Genomic DNA, 20,636 nt, shown 5'->3' on the forward strand with positions numbered 1-20,636 from the left:
TGAATTACCTCAAAGTTGGCAGCTCAAACCAAAACAAATTTATCTTTTACAATTCTGGGTGCCAGAAATCTGAAATGAGTTTTATGGGACTAATTTCAAGGTGTCAGCAAGACTGGTTTGTTCTGTTGGCTCCAGGAGAGAATGTTTTCTTGCCTTTTCTAATTTCTGGAGGCTAACCATATTTCCTGGCTCTTAGAGGCTCTGTCCTCCCCCTTCAAAGCCAGCTGAGTAGCATCTATGTCTCTGACACTGCTTCCCTCTATTTCTGTCATCACATGGCTTCCTTGTGAGTAAAATATTCCTCTGCTTCCCTCTTAGAAGGACATTATTAGTAATTACATTTAGAGCCTACTCATACAATCCAGGTAATCTTACATTCCAGTCTAGTAGTGGTGATTAAGTTAATAATCACATCATAAATGAGCCTTTGCTGTGTAAGCAAACATTCATAAAGGATCCAGAGGTTAGCATGGGAACATCTTTTGAGAGCTATCATTCAGCCCACCACACCCAGCAATTCCCTTTTAAAATTAAGGTCGCAAGAAAGGTTCACCAATGAAGGAATTTCTAGATAAATGTTTATCTAGCCAAGCAAAAGTACCTTTTAAAAAGGTTTAGTTGCTTGGAGTGTTGTCTCATGCACCAAGAAGGTTGTGGGTTCGATCCCTGGGCAGGGCACCTCCTCGGCCATGTGAGGACACAGCAACAAGACTACCATATGTGGAGAATCTAGCTGGAGATCCTGGCTAGAACCAGGCAAGAGAACCTAGCTATGATGATCACCTGAAAAAAAAAAAAAGACTACCATATGTGAACCAGGAAGCCGGCTCTCGCCAGACACCAAATCTGCTGGTGCCTTGATGTTGGACTTCCCAGCCTCCAGACTCTGAGAAATAAATTTCTGTTGTTTATAAGTCACCCAGTCTGTGGTATTCCATTATAACAGCCCAAACAGACTGAGGCAGGAGGGTAGGAATGTCCAAAATATACAAATCCACTAATTGTAATTTGCATTATCTGATCTCTATAAATAATGACCAAAGCTATGTCTTTATAAATTAAAATAAATATTACATTTGGAAACATGTTTTTTCCTAATCATTTTATTACAGTAAACAACTGGCAGAAAGGGGGCAGGCCAAATACCAAACGAAGCATCAGTTTAGCTGCTGATTCGCCTATTATCTTTTACTCAATTAAATGGTTCTTATTACTCACTGAAAGTGAAAAAGTAACATCAAAACTTATATAACCTGGGGAGGAATGCATCAATTTTTTTTTTCTTTCATCCTCCCTCCCTTCTAATAAGCAATTTTTTGAATGCCTACTATAGGATACACCTGGTATAGATAAACATCACAGTAAATGATGTTTATCTATACCAAAATCCTCATGGGAGCCCAAGTTTTGATGAGGAAAACAATAAGTATATATTTTGGTGATAATTAGGGCTATGCCATATATAAAACAAGAACGCTGGATAAAAATGTTAGAGATGGGAGCAATTTTAAACAACGTGATTAGGGAAGGCTTTACCAAGAAGGTAACACTTGATGTTTCTGGGGGAAAGTGTCCCAGGTAGAGGGAACAGCAGATAATGAAGTGGAACCTTGATTATGCATTTTCAAGGAATGCACAGCCAAGAGGCCAGTTTGGTTAAAACAGGGAGAGCGAGGGAGAAAGCAGTGAGCAATGAGCAGGTCAGAGAAGTAATGATGTGTGAAGTGGGAGGTGGTGCTGGATGATGTCTGACTTATCTCGATGTCATGGTTAGAATTTTCAAGTAGTTTAACTTGAGAATAATTCAGCATCTTCTCCTGACTTAAAATACTAGGATGTTCTATTGTATTTTCAATGCCTATTTATCCACTGTAATGCCAATGATAATATCTTACTTTAGCTTTTCATTTCTTAAAGTGGCTGGAGCAAATAAATCTTTATAACTTAAACATTTATATTGCAAAGTGTATAACTTTGTGTCCTGTCAACAGATATTTGAACCCAGAATATGACAACAGTTGTTAAATCTTTTAAAACAAATAACCTCAAAGAAATAAAAGTATTAAGGGAAAATAATACAATTTATTATTTTATTAAAGTATTTCAATACCTGGGAACAATAAAGAATACATTATAAATACAGCTACAAAATAAGTCAAGCTTCACTTGAAATAGAAAAGTTTACATTATTTTAAAAGTATATCAATGGAAACAACCACAAACTTGTTAACTGCAAATGCCATTGTATGTATTGCAAGAATATAAAACTTTAAAATCTTCTGGTTTAAATTCTTAAATAACTATTGGGTGATTAAAGATGTTCAGGATCCTTTGTGCAGAAAAATCAACTTTGAAAAATATGTTGCTTTCAGAGAGAGGAAGGGAGAGGGAGAGAGAGAGAGAAACATCAATGAGAGAGAATCATTGATTGGCTGCCTCCTGCACTGGAGACCAAGCCCACAACCCAGGCATGAGCCCTGACCGGAATCCAATCATGACCTGGTTCATGGGTCCATGCTCAACCACTAAGCCACACAGGCCAAGCTGCAATAACAATTTTCAAATACTATACTCCATATCCTCTGAAATCTTTTAGTTAATATAATGGTCTAAATTTTGTCCAAAGGAACTTAAGAAAAAGATTTCTTCAGTTTTCCAAAATTTTAAATATTTAGTGGTTTTCAGTTCAAACTATGTGACATCACAAACTTATATTAAAGCACAAAGTCAGCAAAACATTCAAAAAATATTAACGTAAAATAAACAGAATTTTATCATATATCCCAGTACCATTTTTCTGCTCATCTTTCTCAAGTTGCTAGGAAGGCTCTATTATTTCTTTCCAATGTTTAAAAACAAATGATACTTTCATTTCCTCTTTCCTTTAAAAAATGGTAGAAAATTCTATTTTAAAATAGAGGTTAAAACTCCTTAAATATTATTCCCTTTCCTTCAAAACAGATCTATATTTGTTATACATTTTTAAATGTATAATACATGAGATAAAGAATTATAATGGTAACATTCCTTTTTATAAATAATCAGGTGTGACAGAGTGACTTATATCCATGGGAAACACAATAAACATACTATATACATATTTCCCATCACTGCCTTCCATAGTACCCCTAATTTAAAAGAGTGAGTTACATTTGTTGATCTATTTTAGATATAGCAAACTACTATCATTTAAGATAAAATAAAACAGATGCTCAAAGCACTTCTGTAGATGATACAGAAGATATGAGCTTGCACCATAACCAGATCACTACAGGCAACAGCTAAGCACACAAAATACAGACAATAAGTAATACACTACGCATTATGAACCAGTTCTATTCAGGCTTCAGGTTACAACATTTAATGGCTGAAAACTAAATAGCACCTAGCAAAAGAAAATGTATTTAAATAAATGTTTTCATGTGAATGGAAAAGGTTCACCCTGCAAACCCTCAGCAATACTGACTACAGAGACAACATCAGTCTCATATTTAAGAGGATTCTGTCTGCCTTGGTTGGCTTCAGACAACTCACTGTAGGTTGATTACATTTATACTGCTTCTCAACAGAAGCAGAGTTCATAGTTTTGCACGTGATAGCATCTTATCAAGCTATAAGCAATCTTGAAACATAATTTGCATTTATCACGTCTGTTTGCTCCTGGCAGCACAGGAAGGCCTACTTTCTCAAATGCACAGCTGTGCTCAATGAGCACTTTCCAACTTACATATGGCAGTATACTAGCTCTCTAGAATATGTATTTAAGAAGAGCCGACTTTCTTAATAAAATCTTAATGGCTATGATATTTTCTAAGTCATGAAAGGTTGCTTGAAAGCTATTGAATAAATCATTTTATAATTATATTAATTTTAAGTACATTTTTTTTTGAATAAGTCAAAGAATATCTTTAAGCAAATTTATAATGTGGAGGTGAGCCTTTTCAATATGGAGACTTTATTTTTAAAAAACAAACCATTCAAAGCCTCTGGCCAGAGGTAACATTATAAATAATTTTAGGCTTTCTAACAATATATTTAAAATTTCTTATAAAGCCATAATCCTTGTTTCCTTAAAATACGTTATCTAGTAGGATACTGAACTAGAAAACAGATCATTGAACAAATGACAATCAAAAAACAAATTTTCAGTACTAAATGTTTTTCCACAGATCTAAGAAGATAAAAAAATTATGCCTGGGACCCAAAAAACAGAATGCTAGGGACCCAAGATGAAAAACACACAATGCAAGAGACTAGATCACCTAATTAAAGAACCATAAGCTCACAATAATGTAAGAGAAAAAATCTACACAAAAACATAAATAAATGCAGGGTATATAATTTAATTTTAAAAATCAAAATAAAAAGTGGGTACAAAAGGACATAAAAATTTTGTGAATACTGTATCCACTATGTAAATATTGTGTAAACCTTCACATTTTGGTTACCTCTTTTGGAAGGTTTACAGTATTGGTTGTTGTTTTTTTAATATATATATTTTTATTGATTTCAGAGAAGAAGGAAGAAATAGAAACATCAATGGTGAGAGAGAATCATTGATTGGCTGCCTCCTGCACGTCCCCTACTGGGGATTGAGCTGGCAACCCTGGCATGTGCCCTTAACTGGAATTGAACCTGGAACTCTTCAGTCTGCAGGCCGACGCTCTATCTACTGAGCCAAACCAGCTAGGGCACGATATTGGTTTTTAATCTTAAATTATTTATGAAGAAATTTATCTCCTTCTGAAATGGTAAGTCAAGTAGCATTTCAAGTTTTTTCCTTCCTGGATACAGTTGCTGGAATAGAAAAGTTTTAATCACTGATTTAACCTTTCCATGCTCTAACACAGATTTTTAAATTTAAGCATTTTTTTCTTCTACAGAAATCAATTATTGGTAATACATTGTTATTCTCCCTTAGCAAATCAAATAAGCATTTAATCACACTTAATATCAAAGAAAACATGATATAATTTTAAAAATTATTTATATGCTATCTCAGGACAATCAATTGACCTTCATTTTCACTAAAAAAAAAAAAAAAGGCAAGAGAAAAGGAAGTTTTTATTAGTCTACAAAAAGGGGAAAGGTGGTTATAGAAGCCAATTCAGAAACTAGTTGTCCATCATCTGCTAGAATGTAACTCATGAATTGTTGTCTCCTTCTAATTCCTGTATTTTGTCAGACTTATTGCTTTCTTTGCCCTCTTGGTATGTACGGAGCTGTTCCATGAAGCCAGCATTTGGACATATGGAAGGCCTTGCATTTTTCACCAAAGAAAGAGCAGTGGCAAATGAGATTTCTTCAGAATTCATCAGGAAGCCTATCACAATTGCAGCTGCCCTGGAAACCCCTGCATTGCAATGGACTAGAACCACTCCATCCTGCAATAAAAATCAAACAAAACTCTTCATTATTAATTTAAGAAAGGTTATTAAATCAATAGTACATTCTTATATTATTAAAAATTATAAAAAACCAGAGGCCCGGTGCACCTATTTGTGCACATTGAAAGGAAATCAATTAGAAGGTGGCTGGCGGGGCAGGAGTGGGTGAGACAGGCCAGACACACCCTGGAGCCAACCTCCTGCAGTCCCTCCCCTGCCGGCTGCACCTGTGATGGCGCTGGGGCTTGAAGGGCATCTGCGGAGTGAGTGGGTCCTTCTGGCAGGTGGGGTCCCTTGGCCTGGCCTGGCCTGCGGGGATCAGGCCAAAACCTGCAGTCCAACATCCCCCAATGGGTCCCGGAGTGCAAGAGGGCACTCTGCAAAGTTGCTGTCACTCAGCAGCTTCTGTGTTGAGCGTCTGCCCCCTGGTGGTCAGTGCGCATCATACCTACTGTCCAGTTGGCCGGTCAGCCAGTCGCTTAGCCTTTTATATATATGTAGATATTCATCCTATCAATTTATTCAATTATCAAAATACAATTCATTGCAAGGAAAGAATGGAAAAACTAATCAATCAATCAACCAACACCTCCTCTTTCCAACTGCTAGGGTTGAAGTGCTTTGATGAGGTCTTTGGAATTCTGAAACAGTATCCTTTGTTAAACTGAAATAATCCAGTAAAGTACACATACAAGCTTAATGAAGAAAACATAATCATAAACTAAACAGAAAGCCTGAGATATTCCATGAACACAGAGTGTTCCCATAAAGATAGTGGCATTAGTTTGGAAATCTCTGTGTAAAATGACCAGCAAGGAAAACAATTTTCTACCTTTAGATATATTCTGGAGGGAAGTTGGACAGCAGTCTGGTGCTTGGGGGGGTTGAGGTGTGGGAGGATATAGGGGGGATAAATGGTAATGGAAAATATTAAAAATTAAAAAAAATAAGCTAAACTTATGATGTAGTAAAATGACACAAATAGCTCATGACAAAGTGAAGTAGGAAAGGTAACTAGACACCAGCATGAGGTCAATAAATGAATCACGTTTCAAGTAGCTTGAAAATGATACTTTGTAAGTGAAAAGAGACACAGTGTACGACCAATGCTGATGGGGGTAATATTGCATTAATAATGAATGTGATAGATCTGATGGAACACCACTGATACAGGCTGGCTTGTTTCAGGCTTTTAAAAAGTTAATGTTCTGAATGAAATGGAGTGAACTGTGGGACACACTACAGAACTAGACATTTTAGTTACTTAATTTCCTGATTCTTCTTTTGGTAAAAGATTGAAACAGAGGAAGGGGGAAAAAACAAAACTTAGAACTAAAAACTCTCTACCCAAAGCATAGATTAGCAATACTATGTTTATAGCTCATTGACTTAGTTTACATTTGCAAGGCAGTTTTCTCAGATTCATAAATCTGTTGCAAAATTCCTTGCCTACATCTGTTGTAACACATTTGCAAGTGCATCTCATTTCAAGAAATCCAAGTGACCCACAACAAAATTAGTTAATATTTTGAAAATCCTCATATCAAAAAGACAATTTCAATTGTTTTCTTATCCTATATAATAAAAGGCTAATATGCAAATCGACTGAATGGTGGAACGACTGGTTGCTATGATGCGCACTGACACCAGGGGGCAGACGCTCAATGCAGGAGCTGCCCCCTGGTGGTCAGTGTGCTCCCACAGGGGAAGCACTGCTTGGCCAGAGCTGGGCTCACAGGCTGGTGAGTGCAGCGGCAGTGGCAGGAGCCTCTCCCACCTCTGCGGCAGCACTAAGGATGTTCAACTGACCACTTAGGCTCGCTCCCCAAGGGCTCCTGGACTGCGAGAGGGCACAGGCTCTCCCAACCCCCCAGTGCACGAATTTCGTGCACCAGGCCTCTAGTGTGTATATATATTTAAGTCATTTCCAGATATCAACTTTTTGTACAAGAAAAGCAAAACACAAATATTCACTATACACATATGAAACTTTTGTCACTTTGTACAATAGTTCATTTTGATGAGACTAAAGATATTTTAAAATCATAGTGTAATATCTGATAAAAACTTTCAAATGAACTTTTTAAAAAATATGTTTTTATTGATTTGAGAGAGAGACAGAAAGGGAGAGGAGGGAGAAAGGGGTGGAAAAGGCAGAAAGGAGAGCATTAGACAAAATTCAATTAAACTGGAGTCTAATGTTAACTGTCATTAATAATCAGGTGTTCCTGGAGAGTTAGCTTTTCTCTGTGTTTCTACATTCCCATCTACTCATCTCATATAAAGTTTGTAAGAATTCATGCTGATTAAAAATGATGTCATTTCAGTCGAATTATGGGTAACAGCCAAAGCAGAAGCCCGGCCTGTCAGCGTGTTGACTTGGATCCAGTACCAAGATCTAAGTATTGTACCATTAGTTGGTCTTCTATAGCCAGACACCCAATGAACAGCTTCTTATCAGCATTTTCATACAATCTCGGAAAAGCAATACCCATTCAGTCCTTAAAATTCTATTGTTAAAATGCACAGATTCACAATCCCTACTGTGGCCACAAAAATAAATGCATATTAATTTTCATAAATACATTAACAGGACTAGAGCTACCTCTATCCTACAGTCCACTTGAGTAGCTTACAAATTGATCAGTGGCAGGTGGGTTATAAACTGTCTGAGGAAATCTAAGTACCTATATACACGGGCATAGGAAGAGGAGAAATTAATTTTAAAAATGAATATATCATTGAGAAAAGAGCAATTAGAGAACTAAATAGTTGTAAGAATTCATGAAATATTGTTGGAGAGGAGATTTCATAATGGTTCTTTACATATTCACTACAAATAGAATAAAAACTAAGTAATGGACCCATATTTTAAAATTTCTGCTTCTGAAGAACTTTGGATCAAAACCAAACTTACCTTCATTTTTGCTTGTTCAATAAATTCAAAACATTCTGGAAAATAAGACAGGATATTGGTTTCGGGCAGATCCAGTATAGAAATGCTCTTATATATAAAGTCACTGAGGAAAGCATTTTCAACTCCATATGCAACATTGAGAATATGAGTCACCTTAAAGAGGGGGAAAAAAAAAGGATGATTTTTTAAAATTCTCATGAAGTAGGTTAATTAAAAAGAGGCTGGGATGTTGAGATTGTAACAAGAATACACACGTGTGCTTAAATATTTCCTCAAGAAAGCCTGATCTGATGTTTCATCCCTCACCGAGGTGCTATTTCTATATATTTTCATAACACTCTCTACTTTTCCCATTATAACCCTTACCTCTTAGAGACTGTTTGTCTCCTTCACTGTATTGGAAACTCCACCAGGGTAGGGAGAATGTTTAGCTTACTCACTATTATTATTATTTCTTTAAATTTAAATTTTTTTAAAAATATATTTTATTGATTTTTTACAGAGAGGAAGGGAGAGGGAGAGAGAGTTAGAAACATCGAGGAGAGAGAAACATAGATCGGCTGGGGATGTGCCCGCAGCCAAGGTGCATGCCCTTGACCGGAATTGAACCTGGGACCCTTCAGTCTGCAGGTCGACGCTCTATCCACTGAGCCAAACCGGTTAGGGCAAAATTTAAATTCTTTATTATTTAAAGTATTACATGAGTCTCCTATTTCCCCCATTGACCTGTCCGCAGCCACCCCCACCCCCAAATATATTTTTATTGATTTCAGAGAGGAAGGGAGAGAGATAGAAACATCAATGATGTGAGAGAATCACTGATCGGCTGCCTCCTGCAAGCCCCCCGCCGCTAGGGATTGAGTCCACAACCCAGGCATGTGCCCTTGACCGGAATCAAACTCAGCACCCTTCAGTCCACAGGCCGACGCTCTACCCAGTGAGCCAAACTGGCAAGGGCGCTTACTCACTATTATAAATAAGCACTGTGAATGAGCAGTGACCTTGGCACAGAAAGTACTTAAAATATTTGTTTAATAAGTCAATGGATGTCCACATAAAAAACTTAAGAGACGTGTGTCAGCAGCACAAACTTCCCTTTTGATAATTATCTCCTCTTTGTAAGTACATGGTTCTCCAGTGTGGATGCACATTAGAATCACCTGGTGAGCTTTTAAAAAATATCAAACCCAAAGGCTCTGATGAATTAGTGTGGATGAAACATGGGATGGCTATGACAGATTTTCTTTCAGATGGTTCACATAAGCAACCTCCTACTCCATATATGCATTCAAGCCCCTTTCCTAGAGCCCACCAAGCATATGGAAGGAGCCATGGAAAGTCCTTTAAGAGAATCCAAAGGCTACACAGACAAGACAAATTAGTCACTGTTTCTTGTCCTAACATGCTTGTCATTCATTGTATTTGTTATTTCTTAGCATATGTCTTAGTTTCTAAAATAAATAAATAAATAAATAAAAAATAAATAAATAAGAAAATCTTTTTATTGATTTCAGAGAGGAAGGGAGAGGAAGAGAGAGGTAGAAATATCATTGATGAGAATCATTGATCAGCTGCCTCCTCCATACCCCCTTCTGGGGATCAAGCCCAAAACCCAGGCATGTGCCCTGACTGGGAATCAAACCATGACTTCCTGGTTCATAGGTCGACACTCAACCACTGAGCCATACCAGTCAGGCTGCATCTTAGTTTCAGAGAGGAAAGAGGAGGGAGAGGTAGAAACATTAATGATCAGAATCATTGATCAGCTGCCTCCTGCAAGCCCCTTACTGGGAAATCGAACCTGAAACCCAGGCACGTGCTCTGACCAAGAATCCAACCATGACTTCCTGGTTCATGAGTTGATGCTCAACCACTGAGCAACACCGGCCAGGCAAGAGCAACGATTTTTACTGGAGGGTGGAACAAAGTGATTTGGGAGAGGCAGGGAGTATCGAAAAGAATACTACCCTGCCTCTCACCCATGAAGTAAATGAGTGCTAGGCCCCTTTCTAGGTTCAGGAGATACAGACATGAGCAAGGAGTAAGACCCTTGCTCTTAAAAGAAGATTTTGAGATGAGAATACATTCTTTGAAAGAATTCAAATGAGGCAATGCGGCGAGTTGGGAGGCGGCAACATGAGTCAGGTAGGCCTTTCTGAGGGTATTACTTTTCAGCTGAGCCCGTGTGACAGCGTAGGCCATACTTAGTTCAGGGCAAGGGGACTGCAAGTTCAGTAGTATGTTCCTTCTGGTCCCAGAACACTTTGTTCTCCTGTAGCTCTTCGCACCTCTGCTTTGTATTACTATCCTCAGCAAACATAGATATATATATATATTTTACCTTGTGCTTTTTCAGTGTATCCAGGTCATGAGCAGCATCTTGTGACCCTATAAGAAATAAGTCATATCACCTTGAACATGAACATAATCATCCTGACTTTTTATCCAATTTTTGCAACAATTCTGTTATTTATTTATTTATTTACTGGGGGGGGGGGGTGTCCCTCAGCCTGGCCTGTGCCCTCTTGCAGTCTGGGACCCCTCGGGAGATAACGACCTGCTGGCTTGGGCCCGCTCCTGGGTGGCAGAGGGCAGGCCCAAACCCTAGGTGCCTGCCCCGCAGCTCCTGGTCGGGCTCAGAGCAGGGCCGATTGGGGAGTTGGGGCACTGCCCCCTGTCATGCACAGAACAGGGCGGATCAGGAGGTTGCGATGCCACCCTCAGTCACGCTCAGGGTAGGGCCGATTGGGGGGTTGGGGCGCTGCCCCCTGTCACACTCAAGGCAGGGTCGATGGGGAGGTTGCAGCTCCACCCCGTCACACAGAGCAGGGCCCATGGGGGGGTTGGGGCGCCGCACCCTGTCACACACAGAGCAGGGCCAATCAGGGGGTTGGGGAGCTCCCCCCTATCAGGCACAGAGCAGGGCCAATCAGGGGGTTGGGGCGCCTTCCCCAGTCACGAACAGAGCAGAGCAGATAGGGAGGTTGTGGCCCTGCCCCCTGTCACACACAGAGCCGCAGGGCGATCAGGGGGTTTAGGCTCTGCCCCCGTCACGCTGCTCCAGGGGCCAGGAGACCTCGTGGCTCCGCTGATCCCAGTGCTGGGAGGCATATTACCCTTTTAGTATATAGGATAGAGGCCTGGTGCACAGGTGGGGGCCGGCTGGTTTGCCCTGAAGGGTGTCCCGGATCGGGGGGGGTCCCCACTGGGGTGCCTGGCCAGCCTGGGTGAGGGGATGATGGCTGTTTGCAGGTGGTCACACCCCCTTCAGGGTGGGGGTCCCCACTGGGGTGCCTGGCCAGTCTGGGTGAGGGGCTGAGGACCGTTTTCAGGCTGGCAGGTGACTGAAGCTCCCAACCTCTCCTTTTTTCTTTTTTTTTTTATTCTGGGATTTATTTACGTTCTGTGGCTGTCACTGGAGCTGAGAGCTGGCTTTAGCTCTGAGACCTCGGCTGCTGAAAGCAGGTTTCTGGGCTTTGTTTACCTTCTGTATTTGAAACTTTGTTGCGACTCCAGCTCTGAGATCCCTGCCGGCTGAAAGCAGGTTTCTGGGGTTTTGTTTAGCTTCTATATTTGTAACAATGTTTCTTAGAGAGCAGCTGAGAGGTCGGCAGCAGCAGGTGGGGAACGGGGAACACTGGCTTCCTCCGTCACTGGAGCAGCAAGCCTCCTGTTCCTGTCAGTAGCCTGGCTGCCAGCCACCATCTTGGTTGGCAGTTAATTTGCATATCGCCCTGATTAGCCAATGGGAAGGGTAGCGAAGTTACGGCTAATTACCATGTTTCTCTTTTATTATATAGGATTTATTTATTTTAAAAACAACAACTTGGGAGGACCTCATTCCAACTTTCTGAAAGACAATTTGGTGATAGCTATAAAAATATTCATCTGTGTATACGCTTGGACTGTGATTTCCCACTTCTAGGAATTTGTCCTAAAAGTTCTGGATGTTACAAAGATCAGCTATCAGGATGTTCATCATAGTATTGTTTGTGATACCACAAAAATAAAACAAACAACCCAATAATAGGCTGTTTTTAATCTAGGTTTCTTTAAAAAAAAATCCAGTAATACGGATTGGGTTAAATAAAAGATGGTTCAATTGTGTAGTGAAATATAAACAGATATTAGATAGGGCATGGAAATATATTCCCAGTATATGAGGTAATAAAAGCAAGTTGTAATATACCATCATCCATTTTTGTAATAACAAAAAAATATGTATGCTTAAAATGGGACAGGAAGTATACAGAACAAAATGTTAAAAGTGGGGTTACAGGTGATTTTTTTCTTCTTTCTGCTCATTTGTATTTTTTACAAAAAAATATTTGTTTAGAAATTTTAAAAAAGAATATCTTTAAAAAGACTTAGTACCAGCTGGTTTGGGAACACCCAGTAGATTAAAGCAAGCACTGCTGGTCTATAGAACTCCACCCACATTCTGTGCACCGCTAGCACTGTACCCTTTTACAGTTTCTTCCTGTCAAAGTTGCTTTCCAGATTTCCCACACTTGGAAAAGGACTCTAGTTAATAAGCAAATTCTTACAAGTGAATAAATCATTAAAATTAAGTGAAAAAACATATACAATGAAAAAATAGGATATTTATTATTCAAGTATTTACTTTCCTGAATTAGGTTTTATTTCCATAAACAATGTTTTTCTTACCTTACCTAATGGGGAAATCTGCCAGCTTCTATGACATGGTTTTAGGTAGCTGAAAGGCCAGTAAGTGGGCTGGTTGGTCAATATTCTCTTGGTAATACAAAGCTCACAGGCTCCTCACTGAGCTTTATTTTGCTTAAAAGTTAGCCTATCAAAATATTAACATTTGTTAAAGCTGAATGGTGGATACACAACTGCCTGTTATAGTATTGTCTGAAATTTTCTATGCATTTGAAATAGTCCATAATTTAAAAAATTCTCAGCTCTCTATCAGAAGTCCTTACCATCTCTAGAGGAGGGAAATGGGATCAAAAAATTCAATTGAAATATGATGGTTTAACATGTATTCATTTTTTAAATAATAATTCTACTTTGACAAGTCCTTACAAAAAAGAAAGAGAGAAAGAAACATGCACTATAAATTCTTTCCTATTTTCACCCTAAACTGTCATTATTATATTTATCAAAACTGGATACTTTGATCATTTCCATTACACACACACACACACACCAAAAGGAACAGGTCTATTATATTTCAGAGTTGTCTGCCATATTTTGAAAGTGACTTCCAGAAGATGAGTATGTTGATACAAATTTAGTATCCTTTTTAAAAATATATTTTTTTTATTGATTTCAGAGAGAAAGTGAATGTGGGTGAGAGAAAAACATCAATGATGAGAGAGAATCATTGATTGGCTGCCTCCTGCATGCCCCACACTGGTGATCGAGCCTGAAACCTGGGCATATGCCCTGATCGGGAACTGACTAACTGAGCCACAGCAGCTAGGACAAAATTTTCGACTTTTACAAATGAAGTTCAATTGAAGAAAAGTCCTTAAAAAAGTTGTAAAAATATAATCTGCAAAGCCTAGGACAAAAATTCTCACTAACATCTTTTAGCAACCTGTCAGATAGTTCAAAGGCCTATGTGAGATTTTTGAAAGGTAGAAGCTTGTTTGAATTTCGGAACTAACTGAAAAAGACAGGTTATATTTTTAAAAGACAAAATATATTTTAAACTTATATTTTAGAAAGACAGATTATATTTTATACAAATATATGCATTATAGTTAGCTCTCCATTGTCTTTATTCTCCACCAAAAACAAAAGTTAATTGGCAGGTAGTGCTGGATTGGAGTTGTGTAGTTTTGAAGAGGTGAAAGAAGCTGTTGGAGGCAACTTAGAAACAACCCCCATCTCCAAAAAGAAACCTAGTCTGGTCAGAAACAACCCCTGCATCATTCATGCGGAAGAACTTTAGATGTAACCATCCAAGGTCCCTCAGGAATGAGGCACTTGTAACTAAGCAGGAAAAGGTCCCGTTTCCTCTCAGAAGACAGGAGGTTGTGCCTGATGAAAAGATCCCATTTCCTGGTCCAGAGAGGGGACCACATAAGGTACCAGTTTCACAAGCCCCTTCCGAACTCTCCCAGGATCCTGGGAAGGATCCCAATGCCAATATGAGAAGACTACCTTGATTGTACCCTTGGATACGTCTAGATAAAAAAGTATCAATAAGCAAAATTTAAAATTCTCCAATAATGTCAAAAAATTATTACTACAATGGAAGCCAAATAACTGAAAAATGTGCCTGGATATATATCCTTTCGTAGGTGTGCAAGTCCTGGGTGAAGTTTCCAGACTAGCTATATAAACCCACTTAATTTTTCACTGCTGCACAAACTAGTTGGAGATATTTATTTGGTGAATTTAAAGATAGCTCATGTTAACAATTCATACAATACACAACACAATCACAACTCATATGTATACTGCAATTGGTTTGTTTCAAAAATCTTCCACACACAAACAGATACACGTACAACACAAAAGCCCTTTTACAACAACCTCAGAACAACCCTATGAGATAAGCAGATACTGTTACTTCAGCTTTACAGATGGCGTTTAGGAGGACCAGAGAGGATAAATGACTTGCACTAGTTCATCTAGTTAAGTTAGAGGCACAGCAGGGCTGAAAACCTGGACTCCCTGAGGCAGTCATCTATGTTCACAGAGAGCAGGAGTCAATCAGACTTGAGCTTGATGTCCAGCTATTAAATACTAGTGTTTTAACCTTGTGCAGGTTACTTAACTGATCTTAAACCCAGATCCCATCTGTAAAATGGAGCTGATGATCACTACTTCAGAGTTTTTAAAAGGAGTGAGATGCTGTGTGTATCTGGCTATTTCTAACTCCCAGTCCAGTGCTTTCACTCCACAATGGCTTGGCTGCATAAAAATTGACAAATTATTAATCTTTCCAATTCTTAATTTCTCTATTCATAAATGAATAAGAATTCAAACTAACTTGAAAAAATTGTTGACTATTTTTTAAGACTATTGTACCATATTCTTGCCAAGCTAACAAGTTTATACATTTATAACTGTGCTTCGTTTGTTATTTGTGGACTAATCTTTGTATAGAAAAATCAGTATTTCCCATAATGCAAAAAGTCATAAAACCATCAGACTCATAGCTATAAAATAAAGTCCACCTTTTCCTTCACATTCTATAAACAGCCACCATGGACAGATGTGGTCACAGGAAGCATGCCTTCCTCATGGTTTGTAACAGCAGAGCAGGCAAGCAAGCACTTGACTATTTCAAGTACTATTCTATAACTTTAAGTTCAAACTTGAAGTTTTTCCTAATAAAAGCATTTTTCATTTGATTTTTAAAAACTATATCCTTTTATAATAATACCCCCCTCTACATTAATGTGTTATTCTCCAGAGTTAGAAAAACAGGAAGAAAGTTTTTCCTAAAATTCAAATACCAGGTGCTATGTGCTACTAGAATCTATACTTTCTATGGGGGCAGAAACTTCTCTAGCTAGTTGAGGGAAGTCCCGTGTCCAAAAAAGGAAACCTTTTAACTTTTTCGGCAGGACAGCTGATAATACAAACTATCAATCTATTAAGGTAAATAATGATAAAATAATATGATCAAAGGACTCAATGACAAATCGATATACTCACCCAGGAGCAACCATGGCTTAATAACGCCAACTTGCAGGTCCAAGCTAAGATCCTGCACATAACCACAACCACCCCCACTGCTCGGCTCTACTTCTTCCACAACATGAATTCTGGCATCTTTCCACGTTTCTATAATTTTCTTCCCAGTTAGCGTTGTCACCCTGGTGCATTGCTTCCTGAGATTATTCCGGGAGAATGCTTTAATTTCCTGGTTAAGGGAGTGCATTACATGAGCGGTGACTAGGAACAAATACAAGCAAACCCAGCCAGCACAGAGAAGGGCTGAACTGCTTGTCCCTTAGAGCTCAGGTAACGAATGCAGCCCCGGGAGTGCACAGCCCTCGCGGTGACCAGGCAGCATCGCCCGGGAGACTGACACTTCCGGCGCCTTTTCCCGGCGCCTCGATGTAAGACAAACTGTGATTGGCCTTTGAGAAGCGGGCGCCGATTGGATGCCCGTGTCAACGGGAAGCCTGCGTTTTTCCTTGTCGGTTCAAGGAATCCGCTCATGTTCTCTTATTGCTGCTGTTTAAAGCTAGCTTAATTAGTCACGCAGAATGGCAAAGTGTAAGACTTCATTAGAGAGAGGGCTGGTATTTCGAGCTCTTTAAAAGCAGTGATTTTTCGATCTAGGTGGGCGGGTGTCACTTGTAGTGATTGCTAGGGGTTGACCTGGGTATTGCGCCCGCTTTACAGTGCAAACCTCCCTGCTTTTAGGCTAATCCGGGGGGGCTACAGCAGACATTCAAAGTTATTTCTCACTCTCTGTCCTTCATACTTCCTCTTGTTGCTGTTACTGCCCAGAGGAACGTTTACTACATTAAAAACTATTCGTGAAATAACAATTTAAATCCGCGAAGATATTTTTATTTAAAGTTTTTAAATTGTTTCTGTATGCAGATTGACAAGAGCTTACACATATATTTTCTGACTTCCCGCCTACATTTTCACCATCAGTAAAATTGCCGAAGAGCCTTTTATGTAGTAAATATATACACACACTGTAAGAAGCATTGCAGCAAGGCCTTCCACAGAGTTGCAGAAATTCAAGCTTGCATACATCCACATTTACAAAAACAATTATAGAATGATGATTCTGATTGCAAAAGGGTGATTTTTTTTTTCCTGCAAAAGAAATCACAAGATTCCTTTGGAATTTGCCTTTCCCCACATTGGATTTAATGAAAACATTCTCCAACACTACACATGAAAATTTTTGTTGGGTTGAAAATCTCTAATGTAAAAATAAAATAAAACAAATTTCTCCCGATTGAAAAGAATGATATATCAATCAGCCCAGGCTATCTACAGGGCACACGCTAAAATGATGAATTGAACAATTTATTTGCATAATTTAAACAATCACAGGTTCATAAAAAACAACTCTAACCACAAATCACTTCATATGTTTATCATAAATGAAAAAAATGATGACCAACTATTGAGCTAGGCATTGTGCTTATAAGTAATTTTTAGATTGTCAGTGTTATCCATCTGGTGTTTAGTGATGCTTTATATACATTATTCCATTACATCTCACACAAGCCTATTATGTATTTACTATTATAATCATCTACATTTTACAACTGAGAAAATTCAGATGCAGAGAGAGCAAATAACATATCCTACATTACCCTGCTCATAAGTTTATAACCACAAATAATGCCTAGGTTTGTTTCAGTCCAATGCCTTAGCTCCTATTTACTGTGGAATACTGTTCTGCTCCCAAAATAATTGTAGTTAACAAATACTTATTGAGCACATACTAAATGTCAGGCACTGTTATAGTCACTGGGGATATGGCAGTGAATAAAAACAAAATCTTGTCTTTTTTAAAAAGAAATGTATTTTTATTGATTTCAGAGAGGAAGGGAGAAGGAGAGAGAGATAGAAACATCAATGATGAGAGCGAGAATCATTGATCGGCTGCCTCCTGCACACCCCCTATTGGGGATCAAGCCCGAAACCAGGCATATGCCCTGACCAGGAATTGAACCAGTGACCTCTTGGTTCCTGGGTCAACTCTCAACCGCTGAGCCACGGCTGGGCAAAAAATCTTGTCTTTTGTGGAGTTTATATCCAAGTGGAGGTGGTAGATGGACAGATGGTGAGTGAGTGTGTGTGTGTGTGTGTGTGTGTGTGTGTGCGCGCGCGCGCGCATCCACATTAAGTCATGATTTAAGTGCTAAAAAAGAAAAACTGAAATAAGGGAACAGACTGAAGGGGCAGTGTGCTATTTGCTACAGATTAGTGAGAGAAGGCCTCTCTGATGAAACAAATTTTGAGCAGATACCTGAATAAAATGAAGGAGCCAGCCCTGTAGATATCTGTGGGGAAGAACTTTGCAGATGGAAGAAATAGCAAGTGTTGGAGATAGGAGTATACTGGTGAGAGGTAGGAGAAGGGGAAGTTCAAGAAACTTCCAGGTCCCTAATGTGGCTTGTGGGGGTGAGTGAAGGGAAGAGTGGTAGGAGATGAGGTCAGAGAGAAATGATAAAGACTCTGGGTTTATTCTGAGTGAGATGGGAAACAACTGGAAGGAAATGGGTAGCATGGATCCTGTGTTGTACCACCCAGATACTCCCTGTTGTCTGGGAGTGCTTTTGGCTTGCAGAGGGATGCCTTGTGTGAGGTTGTGCCCTTTGCAGGAGAGGCCACATGCATGAATGATTGATGAGGGAGCATAAAGGCCTGGCCATCTTAGCCCAACTTGAAGCAGCTCTGAGGGCCATTCTGAACCTCATCCAGCACAGCTAGGAATGAACCTGAGGAGGGGAGGTGAAGGATTAAAGAAAACAGACAAGAGAATACAGTTGGGACCCGGTGGATCATTGTGCCTGGATGAGGAAACAGTGACACAGCCTGTAAGACGAAGCTTTATTTTATACTCAGATCACACAAAGCAAAACAAGGGCAAGATGTTACAATGTTACAATGTTCTTGCCAGTTTCAAATCTGCTTCTTTCCTGTTGTTGCCATTCTCTGAACTCTATCAAGCCTTGTTTTGGCAGCACCTGCTGCACCACCACTCCCATCCCCCCCCCCCCCCCCCGCCCCCGGCAGCCCACATCCCTTAGCTACCTAGGCCTCAGGGTCCGACTATAAGGTAAAGCTTACAACCATAGCAGTTTGGCTATAATTGTGCTGGGAGGGCTTTGCCCTCCAAGCTGGGACTTGTATGTGGCTTTGCCACAAGTTAGTCCAAGGCTTGATCCTGTTCAAACACTGTAGCCACTCTCCACACCACTCTAGTTCTAAAGTCCAACATGTGGTTGGCCAAGCCTGTCATTGGGCCCGTATAACCTCCGGAATTCTCCGTTTGACCAATCCAGACCCTCTCCTCCTTTCCACATATATTGATCCCAAGGACACTCCTTAAAATAGTTCTACATGCTAAATTCTACTTCAGTCTGCTTCCAGGGAAATCCAATCAATGACAAGTGACATGATACTATGCTTATGCTGCAGAAAGGTCTTTTTGGCTGCTGTGAGGAGATGGGGTAAAATGGAAGCAGAGAGACTTGTTAAAAGGTACTACAATGGCCAAGATGGAAAATGACAGTGACTTGAGCTAGAAAGGCAGCAGAGGGGAGGTAACCGGTAATCATATTCCAGATACATGAGAACTAAGACAATAGGATTTATTAGTAGACTGATGAGATAGATTAGGATATTTCCAAAGTTTTTTGGCCTAAGCAACTAAAGAGTAGATTTGTCATTTACCAAGAAAGGGATGATGTGGAGATGAAAAGTTCAGTTTGGGACATGTTGAGTTTAATATGCCTATTATTCAACCAAAAGGAGATGCCAAGTGGGCAGCTGCACATATGAATCTGGACTTCATAATAGAGGTCTCTGCTGGAGATAAAAATGTTGTCGTAATCAGCTTAAAGCTGCCATTTAAAACCACGAGTCTGAATGAGATGATCTAGTTCTGAAGGTTGATAGAGAAGCCCAATGTGTACCCTCATTCAGGGGTGAGGAAGATGAGGAGGATTCAGCAAAGAAGACTAAGAAGAAGTCCAGGAGATAGGAAAGAGAGGTCTAAGAGTACAAATAAAGAAAGTGTTTCAAGGAGGACAGTGTGATCAGCTGTGTCATATGCTGCTAATAGTGTTGAGTAAGATGAAAACTGAACCTCCCAGTAAGAACTGATTCTACGTCCCAGCATTATACAAACACTATCGGATTCGATCCTCATGACAACCCCACAAAGGAGGTAATATCTTCTACATTTTTGAAGAGAAGGACATTTTATTTGAAACTTAAGGACCTAGCATTTGGTCACAGAGTTTGCATCTGTTTGTTAGATTCTACTAATAAGGATAGTTGAACAGAGTTCCTCTTACTCAAAAGCCCATGCTTTTAGTACCACATCACTCTATAGAAGATGTTGCATATTGATCACTGCAGTCCTTGCTGGTAATACTAACATGCCTGCAGTAGCATCAGGCACTAATACACTGATTCTATTCATTGATTCTATCCAACTCAACTCTTCATTTTACAGAAGAGGAACCAAGGTCCAGAGAAGTAAACTGATTTGCCTAAGTCACATCGCTTACTACACATAGTGAAGTAGAACAAGTGCTAAATATTGAATCAAGTTGACTTGTATGCTTTTCCAAAAAGCCGTTTAAGGGCAAAACTCCTTTACACATAGCTTGCCTGGATGCAGAGGGATTGGG

The 20,636-nt window shown here is 39.5% G+C and overlaps 1 protein-coding gene across 3 annotated transcripts; it reads right to left on the reverse strand.

Moving 5' to 3' along the window:
• Positions 1–3,942: 3,942 nt before the first annotated feature.
• DUSP19 (dual specificity phosphatase 19) lies at positions 3,943–16,174 on the reverse strand (the record flags this gene model as incomplete). 3 transcript variants are annotated; one of them, XM_081095124.1, is made up of 4 exons in its annotated part: positions 3,943–5,384; positions 8,305–8,457; positions 10,646–10,692; positions 15,949–16,174. In XM_081095124.1, 4 exons carry the CDS (start codon positions 16,172–16,174, stop codon positions 5,145–5,147), a joined length of 666 nt encoding a protein of 221 aa, XP_080951250.1. The 3 variants fall into 3 exon arrangements, with proteins under 3 accessions (XP_080951250.1, XP_080951251.1, XP_080951252.1); XM_081095125.1 differs by lacking the exon at positions 8,305–8,457 and having other exon boundaries at positions 3,949–5,384; XM_081095126.1 differs by lacking the exon at positions 3,943–5,384 and having other exon boundaries at positions 8,307–8,339.
• Between the last annotated feature and the right edge of the window lie 4,462 nt (positions 16,175–20,636).

This window comes from Myotis nattereri (genome assembly GCF_964212035.1).
Source record: "Myotis nattereri genome assembly, chromosome: 7".
In the NCBI taxonomy this organism is placed as follows: domain Eukaryota; kingdom Metazoa; phylum Chordata; class Mammalia; order Chiroptera; family Vespertilionidae; genus Myotis; species Myotis nattereri.